General features: G+C 41.6%; 1 protein-coding gene across 1 annotated transcript in view; it reads right to left on the reverse strand.

Moving 5' to 3' along the window:
• The window catches only part of fbxl17 (F-box and leucine-rich repeat protein 17), a 223,262-nt gene that overhangs the window by 141,508 nt on the left and 68,338 nt on the right, over positions 1-13,416 (reverse strand). The window contains exons 7-8 of the mRNA XM_053420990.1: positions 12,919-13,026; positions 1,496-1,626 (exon numbers count right to left, since the gene is read on the reverse strand). Of these exons, the coding sequence (XP_053276965.1) occupies positions 1,496-1,626; positions 12,919-13,026 (239 nt within the window). The remainder of the gene's footprint in view (positions 1-1,495; positions 1,627-12,918; positions 13,027-13,416) is intronic.

The raw sequence follows: 13,416 nt of genomic DNA on the forward strand, positions 1-13,416 counted from the left end.
AAATATTATGGAATCAATGCAGTCTTGAATCAATGGAGGCTGTGCCCATGTGTGTGTCTGTGAGAGTGTGTGTGTGATAAAGAGATGAAGTTGATAACACCATGTGCTCCTGTGAGGATTTCACCAAACTCCATGTTTTTTTATTGAAAGGTGGTGGGTAAGATATTACCATAACCTTCCCACCACATGTATGCTATAAACTCAATAATGAAAAAAAAAATTCACACATGCCTGTAAACACACACACACAAACACACACACACACCCATTGTTTCTCTGCACCGTGGTAAATTCAATATTGAATTCATGCCAGAGTGGGAGTACAGTCAGCAGACGAGCCACAGTCTTAGCTGTGAATCAATAGATTAAATAGAAACATATGAATAAAACAAAAGATAATAAATAAAAGACGGGATGGTTTACTCTTCCCATCATATACTGGACAGCCTCTCTCCCAGTTGTGAACATGGGGACAGAAAGAAGAAAAGGAGTGGGAGCAGCTACAGGGACGACCAGAGACAGACAGAAAGAAAACAAAGAAACGACCTGGAGCTTTTTATGCTTTTAAACTTTTTTCGTTCTCATGTCCGTCTCTCTCCATGTCAGTGTTTGCATAATGAGCTTATGTTTTTTTCTTTTGCATGTTTGTTTTTGCTTTTCATCTGAAGTATTTGAATGTGAGCAGTATAAATACAGTATGTCGTACTGTAAACGTCAGCGCTCAAACATCTGTGCGGCCTTGACTCAAGAGTCACACGCGTCAAAATCGTTTCTCATCTTTTCCATTTGTGAAGTTCACGGGTAATTATGTCAAACTTGTTTCAGCTCCAAACGAGCGTGAGTGCGGTCTGCGTGTGTGACGCTATTAAAATCCTTAATCGACTAATAGTCACTGGATTTCATCAACCAATCAATGAGGCGATTCAACTGAAAAAAAATCATTCAAATTGTTTCGCTCCTCCGCCGCAGACGAGCGCAGTCAAGCAGATGACCTCCAGATCTGGTGCTTGTCAAAGACGAAGGCATAATTGTGAATATTACCGCGATGCCTGAGACGTGATTATTACTTTCCATAAATGACTAACAGCTAGCTCCCCCATAAAAAAAAATTACTAATCAATGATTCTTTGTCAACTAACACCATAATGAGCCATTAGTCAAATAATTTACGGAGTCAGGGGCAGCCCCCAGAACCATTGATCTCCTTTTCTTGGACTCATTATAGGAGTATTGGCACACATAGTAAAGAACCTACTGTAATACCACTGGTGGATTATAAACCTCCTTTTGAACCTAAGTTGACAGTTTTCTCTTCTTTCATCTTGTCCTTACATTTCCTCCTTTTTTTATTTTCCTGATACATTTTCCTGTTCGGCTTTAATGACCTTTGCTCAGACCGTGTCAGTCAGTTTGTCGCGTTGTGGCCCAGAAAACACATCGACACTGTACACTGCACGTTATCCTCGTCTTTATAAATAAAATCTCCTCGACAAACCTGTCGTTGATGCTCCAGTTGAGGCAGAGGTTGAGGGAGCTGAGGTTGCGACATTTCCTCACCACCTCCATCACCGTCTCGTTGTTGAGCTCCGAGATGTGCCGCAGGTCCAGGACACTCAGGTTCTGCAGCTACAAGAAGAAACACACGCAAGCACATGAGTGATTTAATCATGTTTCATTCCCACAGAGAGGGTGAGCTGTGCAGCGCAGACAACCAAGTAACAACACTCAGTACCGGTCATAAACCTCGACTCCTCCATGTTAATAAATGGGACCTAACTGAGGGCAAAAACATTGTTTCTGCATCCACCCATGTCACACGTTAACCAAGTGTCTGCAGTCAGCCCAAAATGTGTGACTGTACATGTTGACGGTTCCTGTTCCAGGTACAATATATAATGTGGGATCAGGTAGACTAACCTAACAACTAACAATGATTTTAGTATGAATGGAACCATGGGCGTGAACATGTGACCAGAACAACTCTCAGGAGATGCAGAAATGATGGTCGACCCTTAAAAAAAAATCATGTCAAGTGTATTTTTCTCTTTTTTTAGTTTATTTCTAACTTGTTATTTGATGCTATGTAAACACCATGACTGACGGCTGAATGCCAGATGATTGGTCGAGCTTCAGCAGCACCTTGACACCAATGCTCTGCTCCAGGATCACAAAAGCCCAGATTCTAACTCAGAATGACGCCATCAAAGCAAAATGGCAGCGTTCTAATGCGGGATGCTTTGGCTTCGTTTTTGTGCAGTGGGGGGAAGTGAAGACGCTTCAATCATCTTAAAATGCAGTGATTTGAAAGGAGGCACAACATTTCCTGTCAGTTCAGAGAGCGACCATCGGTTGATTCTTTACTGTGATTAGAGCAAAAAAAGGGAAGAGATGGAAAAGAGACATTTTCTCGGAAAGAATGTGTGACATACAAGCCCACTGAAGTACAGCAATGAGGCATCTCTGAGGAATGTGAATATGTGTCTGTACTCTGAGTAAACTTGTCTTCTGCCACATTTACTGGGAAAAAACATGAATGCAAAATGAAACCCAACAAGGCGGACAAATGCGGCAAAATTGCTTGCTGTCACTGTTTACCATTATGCTTCTGCACGCCTGGTGTGAGGGGTTACCTTCCACTCGGTGAATTCACTCTCCTCCTCCCTTTTCATCTCTCCGACTTTTAATAATCCCTCTTTCTGATCTGAATACCTTATAAGAGGAGGTTTAGATTAATCCTACAGCCCAAATCTCTACTTTGTGACGCTATATTTATTAATAGGTTTTTCAAGTTGCAGTCCGGGTGAATTTCTCCTGATATCTGCTCAAAACTATTTAATGCACACATACACTCGTACACACACTCCTACACACACCAGGAATGCAAGATGATAGAGGTATGATATTCCAGCCAGCCGCCAGGGAGGCAGGGAGGTAAATGTCATGGCCGAGGCTAAAGAGAAAACAGGCTTACAGTCGGTGTTAAGATCACTGAGCACTATTGTCAGCTCCATAGGCATGACATATACCAACCAGCAGGAAGACATATGGGGGGGTGGATAAGGAACACGGCACGCTGTGTGAAGTAAGCACACATGTAAACACTCTCCTCTTTCCCCACATCCAGGGAATCAGAACACAGAGATGCACACACAGGCTGCGAAAAATAAATAAAAAAGAATGTGTGATGTGCGGCATTGCCCTGAAAGTAATAATAAAAAAGCTTTCAAAACCTTTACCTCCAACACAAAGCTCCATTTGTCTCTGTTCTTGTGTGGCCTGTGGCTTCGTTTTGTTTCTCCTCGAGAGAAAGTTGGCTCCACACCTCTCGTGATAAAGGGTGTGCCGAGGCATGAAATAAACATGGAGCCGGATTTGTTTGTGGCATATCCTCCCTTCTAGTGTGAGGAGACGCGATATACTAATGAAAAAACATTAAACAGCTTGTTTGTGCAGAGAGGGGTTAGCTAAACTGACATGATAAACAACAGTATTTAATGAAAGGGAAAAACCCTTGACTCTGTGCATTAAGGCAAACACGCACACGAAAACACACACAAACCCGCACATGCACACACAAACTGTCATATGCCACTGCGGCCAGTGTTGGATCGAAGTGCTAAATTATTCATGCAGAATGGGGCTGATTTGTGTGTGCGTGTCTGGTCTATGTGCACGTATGTGCATGCACGTGTGTGTGTTTGTGTGTGTGTGTGCACCTGGTGGTATTGTTTGCATAACAAAGGCAATAAAAAAATATCGTACTTGGAGATAGACAAAGTGACCATTGCCTCTAGTATTTATAGACACAGGCGTGCACTCACACTATAAATAAAAAAAGGGAACAGCACACATTCACATCCTCATACTCACACAGTCGGGTTCTAGCATTCAATATTTATGGTTATTGAGCCCGAAGTAAATTTTAAAAGCCCCAACATCAAAAGTAGTATTTGTTCTCCAAATCTTCAAAACTGCTTATGTCTGCTAAACAGAATTTTCTACTACAACCAATAGAAACCGTTCCATTGATGTCGAAAGCCAATGAGAAACCAGGCCAACCAGTGTGAGTTTTGATTCGCTGAGAGTGTAGCTAGGTCGAAGAACGTCTGGAAATTTAGCAGATGTCTGCATGAAAGAAAAAAAGACAAAGTCAGGCCTCAGACTGAATCTTTGTTCATCCATCTGTGAGAAAACAAATTCTACTGTTTAGTCGACCTCCTGAAAGAAAAATATCCTCCAAATCCCCCCCATAAATATCCTCCAAATCCCCCCCCAAAAAACAAAGTCCTGAAAAATAAATAACTTCTCAGTAATTGGTCACACCTCCAGAATGTGACAGGCCACACTGCTTGTTTTCTCACAGTTGACAGGTTATCATAATTTAACTTAGGTAAAAAGTTTAAATTCTTCCAATCTTATTTAATCATTTCCACTCATAATGAAGCTTATTTTCTGCTCAGGTTTTTTTTCCTTGTGATCCAGGAATAAGCGGGGAAGGAGAGAAGAAAAATAAATGCAGACGAACGGAGGGAAGGGAGCCCGAAAGCTTCAGACAAAGCCGGTGGTTCACATAGAGAAAAAGACAGACGGGAAGAGAGAGAGGAGAAGAAAAAAAGTCAAACAAGTGAAGAAAGAAAGTGAGAGAGAAACAGAGCCACAGAATAGTGAGCAGGGGATTTGGTGAAGGGTTCTGCAGGTTTTCTGTGCTCGTTGGCTGAGGTCTGTAACCAGGCAGAGTTGGTCTCGTCTTCTCTGAGTTGGCAGCTACACCTGGATAATTATTCATGCTGTTCGTAAAAACTGTGAAACCTGCAAAAATCCAGCTGCTGTGAGGCCGACACGTCGTGGCAGCTCACTTGAATGGCACATGCTGATTATAGAAATATTTCACAGACTCTGTGCACACGCGTTTACATGCACAAAAGAAAAGTGGTGGAAAGTGTTGAATAACAAAAAGTCCTGCATTTGACCAACATTTTATGATACTGCTACTTCACATCAGGTTTCTATTAACAAATGTTATGTTATGATATTTTATATGATTACCAGTAACTTAGCTACCAAAAAGTATATAATGCAGAAAAAAATACCTGCCCCTTTACAACTGTAATATTAAATATATTTTTTACTAATGCATCAAAATAAGGATCCCACAATATTTTAACACTATCTAACTATTTTGCAATATGGCACTTTTACATTAATCTGAATCCTTCTTCAGGATAAAACATTCACAATATAAATGATGATTCTAGCTATAGTAGTTAAGTAGATTTTTTTTTTTATAAATCTGCTATTTTATGTTGTAAAGATTAATCACAAAATAAAAATATTTTTCTTTTTATTAAAATACATTTTTCGATACGATTTCTGTCTATTTTAATTACGTTAATACTTGCTAAGAAATATGTACATATAACAATAATTATTATATTTAATATTAAATGATTATTATTGATAATAAAAATTACAATAATACATGTGTCTTATCATAATTAGTATTATGATGATTATTATTAATAGTATTATGATTACCATTAATGCGTATAAGGGTAATAGTATAGCATTACTATTATCATTAGTATCATTATTGCCATTATTAATAATAATAATTATAATAATAATTGTTATTATAATTATTATAATAATAACAGAAGCGCAACTCTATGAATGAGCCCAATCATGGGTCAAAGACCATCAACATACCACCTGCATTAGAGATAGGATCTCTTCTGTACAGAGATGGATGAGAACAAAGTTGTTGTCTGAGAATTGGCAGAAGAATCTCGTTCCTAAACAAACAAGGATTGTTTTAATTCTTTCCACATGAGCAGAGATCTGTGAGCTCCGAGCAGTTTGGCTCTCACCTGCATCAATTAGAAAACTCTCTCAAACAGGAAAGACGAGAGGCCGAGTCAGAGGTCAAACCCAAAACACCACTTTAAACCAAAGAAAAACAACTGGCTGCTCCAAAGGTACATTATCCCTCAGCCAAGCAACGGCTGAGGCTCAATATTTGGAGAGGCTGATTTGACACTTTATTACATTAGTGTATGTCACAGTCTGGAGCACAGGGAGCGTGTGTGAGTGAGTGTGTGTGAACCTGCCTAGGCTCTGCCAGACTGCCCCGCTATAACTACCTGTGCTATTACTGCATGTATTTACACAACGTCACAAAGCCAGGCAGGAAGTGGAGCTGCCGCGGAGAGCGTGATGTCATGGTTCGAACACATGGCACAAAGCTGTGAGGGTTCATGGCTGTTTCTGTCCGTCAGCCTCAGTGTCCCAGCTGACAAGAGGCGAGATGACATTTAAAATAGCACGGACAGAGCAAGTATTGTTTGAGTCACAAGAAGCCAAAATGCAGGATTCGGAAAATATGAGCTGCCGTTTCTTTTGCTTCGGTTTAATTTACAACCACTTCAAGATTTAGTATGTGAGTTAAGTCAATGAAATACAAGTCCTACTAAGGGAACAGCATATAGATCCACAGAGAAAATAACACATGCATGGAGGAGCTTGGTAAAAAAAAGTTGCTTTTTCTTTTAGTAAAACTGGAACAGTAGAAGCGCGGCTGTCAGAGGGGAAAAGAATTGTGGGAACCAGTTTAAATCTTTTAAACAATGCAGGGGGAAGTTTCGACAGTCACTTTGAAGTTATATTCAAAGTGACTGAGCAAGAAGTCAAAGTCGCAGGGGTGTTGTCGAGGTGCATTGTAGCCCTGACACATTTTGCTCAGCTGTCCGCATGTGTTAGTGGCGGTGTGAGCCGGGATGAGGCGAGCGGCGGCGGTGTCACTAGGTGAATACAAGTGCACGCTCATGCATACGCTCTGTTTTTAGTTTTGTTTTTTCATATTGGAGAATCCCAGACGGTTCAGTCAGACAGGAGAAAGCTGTGTCGAGACAATCCCTCTGCAGACACACACACATATATATACACACACAAACACACACACATAGGCCTGAGCAGACAGAAGGATATGAATATTTGAAAAAGGACTGAGGCAAATACTGCAAAGGCCACTGGTTTGATATCACAGATACATTGTCTGCATCAGTCATGGCCCAGTGAGCTGATGAGTGAGTGAGTGTGCGTCCCTGCACGTGTGGTTAAGTTCTCTCTTTATCTGTCTCGTGCCCATCTACTGTCTATCACGTACTTTCCCTCTCCTACCCCCTTTTTTCCTCTCCCCCTCTGTCTCCCTTTCAGTCGCTAATCCTGTGTGTGTGTTGGTGTTGATAACAAACTCAGTGGCGAGGAAAGGCTCGAGGAGATAGAGAGCGCTGGTTCCTCTTCGGCGCACTAAGCCAAATGACCACATAGGCACGCACACATACGCACATACGCACGCACACAAACCGATGCGACAGCGCCGGGTGACAGGCGCAGCGCTGTGACACTAGTTGGGCCATTAATGAGACATGATATCCCTCCCTCCAGAAGTCAAAAACCTCTCTATCTCTGTCTGTCTCGGGGTTAAAAGTCTCAGAGCCAAATGAATTATTCTTCAATTACTCTTGCAAAAGACACACATCATCCGCCGGCTCTCCTCTGCTCATTATATTCATAAATCCCCCAATCTCCTCCATACAGCAGTGAAGAAAATTATTACAATTTCCACTCATTCTGCGACCCCCACAACCCCATTACCTTTCTTCCTCCAAATCCCCTCTGCTCCTTCGTTTCCCCCCCGTTATCCTCTCCGCCACCCCTGAGACACAATCCACATGTACAAGTACACAGTCACACACACACATTCACATTTATACATAGGGAAAAGGTACACATAGATGTCAACGCACACGCACACACAGTTCTCTGGTTTGTGTTTGGGGTTATCAGTTTGACACAGGGCACTGTGATTATGTATTTTCTGTGCTCCAGTCAGGGGGAAGAGATAAGGGGCCAGTAGACTACAGCAAAGCCAAACACCACTCATCCTACATGGGGCGGGAGCGGTGGAGTGGTGGGTGCGAAGGTGACAGTGGCTGAAGACCTGTATCTCAATCTTTTGTGTTACACCACTTTAAAACCTGCTTTCCAACCTGTGCTCGTGACAATTAGTGTACAAGAGTGGAAAGCAATAAATAACGCGACTTTATGTTTTCCTCTTCCCAGAGGTCGCGAGCCAGATTTGAACTCGGGATGTTGCGAGCACACGCTGCTCCACTGAGCCACCAGAACGGATGGAACATGTGATTCTGGTTATGAAATTAAATAGCTTCCCTGTCGTAAACCAGACTGTTTTATTTGCTCATAAACACACAGAAAGAATGAGGTACTGCCCACAGTCCAATTCTGTCAAACTTTGAAAGCATTTATCAAGGGGTTCAAACCTTTTTTGGAGAAGAACAACAAAACCGCTGGAGCGGCACGGACGAATTAATCTACAAGGCCCCAAATTAAGACCAGAAACATCCGCGCTCTGCACATCAGAGAGACAACACAGAGCTATTACAGTCTCCCAACGCATACCTCCTCTCATCTCTGACACATTTTTCAACAGTCTCTCCATTTGTTATGTCTCCGGCCTGCTCTCTTTCTCCTGAGGGTGGGAACTTTCACACACACAAAAAAGGCATTTTGAGGCCCACTGTGTCTTAGGGCAGTGATAGGCTGATGCATGAGGAGGGGCATTGTGGGTATGCATGACAAGCAAAGGGAAGCCATCAGTGGGACATCTAAGGCTGCGGGAATGAAGGCTCTCTGGCACCCAGAGCCGCTCGCTCTCAAACACTGGCTCTCTGATAGAGCCGACCTTGGACTTAATCACTACCAGAAGAAAAAGAGCACCACTTGACAGGAAGATGGAGAGACAGAGGGAGCATGTGTGTGTGGGAGAGAGAGAGAGAGAGAGAGAGAGAGAGAGAGAGAGAGAGAGAGAGAGAGAGAGAGAGAGAGAGACATAAACCACAGGAATTAAAGAGGGAAAAAAGAAACATACTGATAATGACTGAATCAAAAAAGCACGGGTCAGAATCAGAGGTGGGACAGGTGAGGAATTGTTGGACAGTTACTATTTTTAACAACTAAGGATACAGCGAAATATGAAAGTGTGAAAAAGTTGTGAGAAACACACATTTATTTTCCTTCTAAAATATATTTATATATTTAAACAAAAAACTTTATCCATCCATACAAATGTTTGAGCTCAAAATCTGTTTTAATGGCCATCAATACTGATGCACTTGAAAATGCATGTCATTAGGCTGGGCAATAAATCAATAGGTCTATCAATATGTATTAAGGTATATTTTGATCAACAAAGTCCCATCTATATTGATATGTTGATTATGCATGTGAATGCTGCAGATTGTGCAGTTGGTTTCTCACTTATACAAAATTCTATAAAAATGAGGAAAAACAATGAAAGTGGAAAGTAAGGAATTTCTTAACGAGGTGGAATTCTTACTTAATTTAAGAGTAAAATCTTTACCTTCACTTATAAGAACCAATCAGGAAGCAAACGCAGGTGACTGTGTCCGGGCCAGGAGCGTTTCCATTTTAGTTGTGTGGACAGCAGGTGTAAACATACCACATTTCCAGAATATAGTAGTGTGAATGTGGCCCCACACACACGCACACACGCGCACACACACACACACAATTCTATTGTCCTTCCACCTCTGGGCTTGTCACTGGGATGACTAAAGAGTGAACCTGCTGAAACCAAATTAGACCGACACACAAACACATACAGTCGTGCAGACCGCCCAACACAAATGTATAGAAGTTCTCAAATTAGCTGCTGAGGGACGTCCCATCACTGAAAGCTGTGGGACACACACAAAGTCTCCATCCCGAGGCGTTCTGTATCCATTACGCAGCCTTGCAATGTGACAAGCCTCATCAATAAAAACATTATTAATGTCAAGAGCTTAGAGTCGGCTTCACTCCAGAAACCAACCATAAATAAAAAATTACATTACACCCCTGGCAGGGCAACACAAAAGACCACATCAGACATGCATTTACTCTTAAAACCAGCCGTCTTTTTGTTCTGGCGTTTGAAGCTATATGTGATATGTGATTCCCGAGCAGCGAGGAACGTGTTAGAGAGCTTGTTTTCGATTAGAAGTCTTTTACACCCTCAGCCAGCAGAAATCTTGATTTTTCCTTTCAGCCACTAACAAGATGATGATTTATCAAACGGCGCCTGGCCACAAATATTGAGTTGTGTCGCCGATCACAGAGGAACCGCACAGCTCCCGTAGGACTGAGACACTGCAAAGCCATTAGAGGAGCATCAATGCCACAGCTTTACAGTTACTCTACAGACCCATCTGCATTGAACTCATCACCATGGGTGGCCTATTTCAACCATCAGCTCACTTGATTAAGAAAATACGATTTCAATTGATTTCCTCACACCCTAATTCCAGAGAAGTCGGTATAAAAAAAAGACCATCAATTTGAATGAGTGTGTCATATGAGAGAAGTTAATAAAAGTAATGGATTTTCCTTTTTCTGATGATAGCTGGGTTGCAAGTGAGTGGTGGGGGGGGTTGCAAGATTATCAGAGAGAGAGAGAGAGAGGGAAATCGAGGAAGAAAAGAAGTGGGAGGGAGAGTGCTATAATCGAACGAGAGAGGAGCGCTGCAGTCGTGGAATCGCAGGCAGGTCCACTGAGTCATCAGAAATGCAACGATTCTAAACATGAATATGATTTTCAATCGACACTGGACGGGACCAAGTGGGAATGAATGAGAGGAGGAATCGACTGCTAAATGAGATAATTACAGTCAGATATGAGAGAGAGAGAGAGAGAGAGAGAGAGAGAGAGAGAGAGAGAGAGAGAGAGAGAGAGAGAGAGAGAGAGAGAGAGAGAGAGGGGTAAGAGTAAGAAAGAAACGAATGAGACACGTGATGGGGCAGAACACAGAGATAGCTTTGACTGTATATCTGAGAATCTGCGGTTGAGACAGTATCACTGAATTATTTCCATCTCTACACGATTCACAAATCACACCCGGGCCAGAAACTATATTCAGAAGAACAGTTTTTTAAGTGGTAGCTCAGATTAAATTGAGTGACCACTCAATTACCTCTAAATAACCTGTTTCTGTGATGCAGTTGTATCATTACTTACCGCCACACAAATAAAATAAAATATAAAATATATCAGTCGTAAACTAATCAGGTAACTTATCATCTCAGCAGATTTACTAGACTGATTCTACAAGTAGCTATTACAAATATTACCCTGGAGAATCTGACTGAAATTCGGCACCAGGCTATCAAGTGACTTCTCAAGATATGAGACCCCTGTGGATTGGATGTCCTTAATACGAATGCATTCTTCTTCTGTGAGGTGTAGGAATGACACCAAAGTTGCCAGCTTCTGTTTCTAAGTTCAATTATTCAATATTCAATAAGATTTGAAGATCGTCAAGTTGTAAAAGTGCTTAGAATAACGGGGAAGTTTGGATATTTACAGTTTCATGACAACTGAACTAACTCAGTCTAAGTGAGAAAGATTGATCGTGTGATCCAATCAAAAGCAAGTGGTCATGGATGTTTTTGGTTGTGCCTCATAACCGCGATAAAAAAAAAGTTCTGCTGAAACAAAACTGGACCTTTAGAAAAAAAATAACCATAAATATTCTCAGAATTTTGAACTTGCTCATTCTAACTCCTAAAACTTCACCTTGGTTAATAGCATAATAAATAATAATGAGGGGTGTGCGGGTGTGTGCGTGTGTGTGTGCGGTGTGCATGTGTGTGCATGTGTATGTGTGCGTGTGTGTCCACTTCCAGGTATGCTAATGCTGTTATGACTGGCTGGCTTCATTACTGTCTGTCTACAACACCATGGCCAAGGTCAGTGGAGGCTGCAGAGATGATAGAGGGGCAAAACCAGGAGCACAAATTAATCTGCTGTTTAATCTAATAATGCTGCACAGCATCGGGTGTCTGAGTCCTATTAACACAACTGTAATTGCATTTGAGGAGGAATGGGCGCACGCAGGTCCCCAGGGGTACGTTCACACTTGCATGTAAGTCAAAATACATCACATACAAATCGAAGAGTATTATTGCGCGAGCACACTTGGGATCAGACATAGGTGCACACACTTACACGCTCTAAATTGAGGTTAGGTTGGTAAAACTAAATAAATGAGAAGCAAAAATAGGCTGCACTACCTACTGGTGAATTAAATTCAAGCAATCACCATGTGAGTGCAAGTGTGTCCATGTTTATATGGCATGGAACATCTTTAACCACAGAGCCCTGTTCATTAGCATGGTAATATCCAAACAGCAGGGTGTAGTCGGAACAGCAGCGTATTATTAGGATTCATCTCATTAGGCTTTCATGAGATTTAAAAGTTAACGGAAAATAACTTCAGAGCTAAGTCTGAGATAAAACACACAACCAGCACCCAGAGTTTACTCTCCAAATTTTGAATTTACCCCCTGGAAACACTGCATGGCCTGCAGCGACACGGAGAGAGCTGTCCTGCAGTAACAGGATTACACCAATTTAGTCAGACCGAAACTTCTTTTGACACTTAATGATGCAACTAATTAGAGTTAAGCTGTTACTTGAAATTAAACTTCTGCAGGAAGTACGGTATCTTCAGCTTTTCAGAGGGTAAACATAGGACTTGAGCTCTAACAACAGGTCACGACTGAGGAACTATGCCATTAATAAATACAAAGGGTATTCAGAGTTTATACAGTCGTCTTTTGAAACCACATTTATATGCACTAGATCCAGATTTAAATTTGGAAATGTAAACTGCACCAAACGGCACTAACAGTTTTTCATCAAGATCCATAATTTATTCCCTGAGAAATCAACGAAAAGATTGATAAAAGCCCAATCTCACAGTTTGAATGACAGTGAAAAAAATTCCGGGATACGCCCCCGGTAATAAAAGTTGATAATATATCGAACTGCGTGGAACTTACCGCTGTGAGGTGGATGACCCCCTGGGAGGTCACAGGGCAGCCCATGAAGCCAACAAACTGCAGCTCAGGACAATGCTCTGCAACAGCCTGCACAGACCGATCAGTGACCTGCAGGTAGAAGAGAAGAGAGAAAGTTCACATTAGTCTCCCATTGCAAAAATACTTTCTATTTCATGTTTTCTCTTAAAGAACTAATCTTTTTTAATTCATTTAGTCCAATAATGTTGAATCTGTTTCATTCATGCACATTTCCAGGATCAAGGTATGGCATTCTTGGAGAGAAGACATCTGAAGGACATTTTTTTCCTTTAGTTTGCATCAGGGACAAACTGAACCTGCCAGTAATTTTAGTAAATAATTACAGTGAGTGCATTTTTCAAAGGTAGAGTGTGCTGACAGGTGCTGTCAGATTCAAGCCAAAATGTTTGGTCCATCTGTGCAGAGGGTCGTTGTGTGTTGTGTTAGAAGAACAGCAGAGAAAAGGAGGATCACAGAAGG

This window comes from Pleuronectes platessa, chromosome 4 (genome assembly GCF_947347685.1).
Source record: "Pleuronectes platessa chromosome 4, fPlePla1.1, whole genome shotgun sequence".
Classification (NCBI taxonomy): Eukaryota; Metazoa; Chordata; class Actinopteri; order Pleuronectiformes; family Pleuronectidae; genus Pleuronectes; species Pleuronectes platessa.